At 53.2% G+C, this 3,467-nt stretch overlaps 1 protein-coding gene across 1 annotated transcript; it reads left to right on the plus strand.

Annotated features, from left to right (window-relative positions):
- Positions 1–210: 210 nt before the first annotated feature.
- On the plus strand, positions 211–1,118 carry pth2 (parathyroid hormone 2). The gene is made up of 2 exons (XM_029712956.1): positions 211–326; positions 776–1,118. The coding sequence occupies exons 1-2, from the start codon at positions 211–213 to the stop codon at positions 1,116–1,118; spliced, it is 459 nt and encodes a 152-aa protein (XP_029568816.1).
- The last annotated feature ends 2,349 nt before the right edge of the window (positions 1,119–3,467 follow it).

Below are 3,467 nucleotides of genomic sequence, written 5' to 3' on the forward strand. Positions count from 1 at the left end.
GATCCTCGTTCTATCTCTTCTCTTAACACATATGGACCCAGAACTTAATCAAGCATCTGACCAATTACGCAAGACTTTAGTTCTGGGTTAACCAGGATTAAATAGTGAGTGAATATGAATGTACTGTATCACAAGAGAATAAAACACTAATGTATTTTCTTCCTATTGGCTGGCTGTGTTGCCTGGCGGGCTCGTAGAGTGGGTTTAAGCATGGCTGGCTTGGTTCCTCCCGCTGCCTCACGCCCCGCCCTCCTGCTGATGACCCTAATGGCCATAACTCTGGTGACCTCCAGCTACCCTCAGCCACGCCTCCGACCCATACACAGGTAACACTCAGTGTCCCAATTACTTGTCCTTTCTCCCTCTAAGACAGAAGACAGAGAGTGCATCTCAAAAGTGTTTCCTCGTTCTTCCCGTCCTGTATCTTTCATCTTCTCCATGTCTCCTTCTCAAAATGTCAGAGGTAAGCGAGAGAGAGGGATTGAGGACAGGACTTGTTTTCTCTGCCATATTCAAAAGGAGGCTAGGTGAGACGGTCGAAAGAGGTCATGGGGAACAAGTAAACAATTTAGAAATTTACCCAGATGGTCCATTCTGTTTATCCCTCTTGTGCCCAAAATCAACCCTTTTACTGTTGCAATTTTAGAATACGACACCATGGTAGTGAGATCAATCTTTCTATTGTAGGAACACTATTGTTCCTAAATGGAAGTTATATCTATATAAATGGTTATATCGTTCCTAGTGAGATCCATTGTTCATATATGGAAGTGAGTTCTATCATTCCTGTTATTTTGTCTGCTTCCAGAGGCACCTCTCCAGGCAATCCAGGAGACAAGAGGGAGGATTGGGAGGTTCTCTGGCCCACCATCTTGCTCCGTGATTGGAGCATGCAGATGATGTCAGCCCCAGACTTTGGTGTGGCCAAGAGCAAGGCGGAGCTCCTGGGGGAGCAGTGGCTCCCAATGGTGGACCAGTCGCAGATGGACGAGGACATGGCCAAGGGCTGGCTGGGTGACTGGGATCTGCAGGGATCTAACAATGAGGACAAGAGGAACATCATGGTGGCAGATGATGCAGTGTTCAGGGAGAAGAGTAAGCTGCTAACCGCCATTTAGAGACAGATGTGGCTTAATTCCTATATGTAGAAACTGTTGGTTGTCAACTCCCAGTAGTAATATGACTGCTAAGCCTATACCTAACGTACCCTGATTAAAATAAACTATTTAATATTGTACACTAATTTAAATAATGGCATTTTCTTTCTGAATTGAAAAGTCAATAAAGATATTTATATTCATCTTGGCCATGTTCTGTTATAATCTCCACCCGGCACAGCCAGAAGAGGACTGGCCACCCCTCATAGCCTGGTTCCACTCTAGGTTTCTTCCTAGGTTCTGGCCTTTCTAGGGAGTTGTCACGATCGTCGTAAGAACTGGACCAAGGCACAGCGTACGTAGCGTTCCACATCTTGATTATAAAGTGAAACTTCAGCAAATACAAAACAATAAACGAACAAACAAAATGTGACATTCTGGAGTGCTCACAGGCAACTACACACAAACAAAACAAGATCCCACAAAACACAGTGGGGAAATGGCTACCTAAAATATGATCCCCAATCAGAGACAACGATAAACAGCTGCCTCTGATTGGGAACCATACCAGGCCAACATAGAAATAGAATAACCTAGATTACCCACCCTAGTCACACCCCAACCTAACCAACATAGAGAATAAAAGGCTCTCTATGGTCAGGGCGTGATAGTACCCCCCCCAAAGGTGCGGACTCTGACCGCAAAACCTGACTCAATAGTGGAGGGTCCAGGTGGGCATCTAGCGTTGGTGGCGGCTCCGGTGCAGGTCGTAACCCCCGCCAAGACCCCGGATCCGGCCATGGCGCCAGGCTGAACTTCGTGCCTGGACTGGGCACCGGCGCAGAAGAGGGCTCTGGCCATGGAGCTGGGTAGGACGCCGTGCCAGGACTGGGCACCGGCGCAAAGGAAGGCTCCGGCCTTGGAGCGGGACTAGACGCAGTGCCTGGACTGGACATCGGCGCAGAGGAAGGCTTCGGCCTTGGAGCTGGACTGGACGCAGTGCCTGGACTGGGCACCGGCTAAAGGAGGGCTCCGGCCTGTGGACCGTCGTAGGAGGTTCCGGACTGTGGACCGTCGTAGGAGGTTCCGGACTGTGGACCGTCGTAGGAGGTTCCGGACTGTGGACCGTCGCAGGAGGTTCCGGAATGTGGACCGTCGCAGGAGGTTCCGGACTGTGGACCGTCGCAGGAGGTTCCGGAATGTGGACCGTCACAGGAGGTTCCGGACTGGGGACCATCGTAGGAGGTTCCGGACTGGGGCCCATCGCCGGAAGCTCTGGACTAGGGACCGTAGCCGGAAGCTCTGGACTGGGGCCCGTCGCCGGAAGCTCTGGACTAGGGACCGTAGCCGGAAGCTCTGGACTGGGGATCGTCTCCGGAAGCTCTGAACTGGGGACCGTTGCCGGAAGCTCTGGACTGTTGATGCGTACTGGAGGCCTAGTGCGTGGAGCCGGTACAGGTTGCAGCAGACTGGTGACACGCTCTTCAGGGCGAGTGCGGGGAGCAGGCACAGGACATGCCGGACTGGGGAGGCGCACTGGAGGCCTGATGCGTGGGACCGGCACAGGTTGCACCGGACTGGTGACATGCTTTTCAGGGCGAGTGCGAGGAGCAGGCACAGGACATGCCGGACTGGGGGGGAGGCGCACTGGAGGCCTGATGTGTGGGACCGGCACAGGTTGCACCGGACTGGTGACACGCTCTTCAGGGCGAGTGCGAGTAGCTGGCACATTACGTACTGGGCTGTGGAGGCGCACTGGAAACCTGGTGCGTAGGGCCGGCACAAATCGTACCGGAACGATGACACACGTTGCATGGCGAGAGCGGGGAGCTGGCACAGGACGTACTGGGCTGTGAAGGCGTACTGGAGACTTGGTGCGTGGAGCCGGCACACATGGTACTGGACAAATGATACGCTCCTCAAGGCGAGTGCGGAGAGCTGGCACAGGATGTACAGGGCTGTAGAGGCGTACTGGAGACTTTGTGTGCCGAGCCGGCACAAATTGTACCAGAACGATGACACATTTCACACGGCAAGTGCGGGGAGCTGGCACAGGACGTACTGGGCTGTGAAGGCGTACTGGAGACTTGGTGCGTAGAGCCGGCACACATGGTACTGGACAAATTATACGCTCCTCAAGGCGAGTGCGGAGAGCCTGGACAGGACGTACAGGGCTGTGGAGGCGTACTGGAGACCTGATGCGTGGATCTGGCACAGTTTTTACCAGACTGCTAGCACGCTCCTCAGGACGAGTACGGAGAGCTGACTCAGGTGGCATCAAACAGATAACACGCTCCTTAGGGCGAATGTCGTGCATCATACACCAACACAACTCTCTCATTTCTCTCTCCTCCAATTTCTCCATCAACT

The sequence above is a fragment of the Salmo trutta genome, chromosome 25 (genome assembly GCF_901001165.1).
Source record: "Salmo trutta chromosome 25, fSalTru1.1, whole genome shotgun sequence".
In the NCBI taxonomy this organism is placed as follows: Eukaryota; Metazoa; Chordata; class Actinopteri; order Salmoniformes; family Salmonidae; genus Salmo; species Salmo trutta.

Excerpts from the sequence above, each read along its gene's own strand:
- pth2 (XM_029712956.1), top strand. The coding sequence starts at position 211 with ATGGCTGGCTTGGTTCCTCCCGCTGCCTCACGCCCCGCCCTCCTGCTG. Across the intron at positions 327-775 it reads CGCCTCCGACCCATACACAG|TTCTATCATTCCTGTTATTT; the intron begins GTAACACTCAGT and ends TATGGAAGTGAG.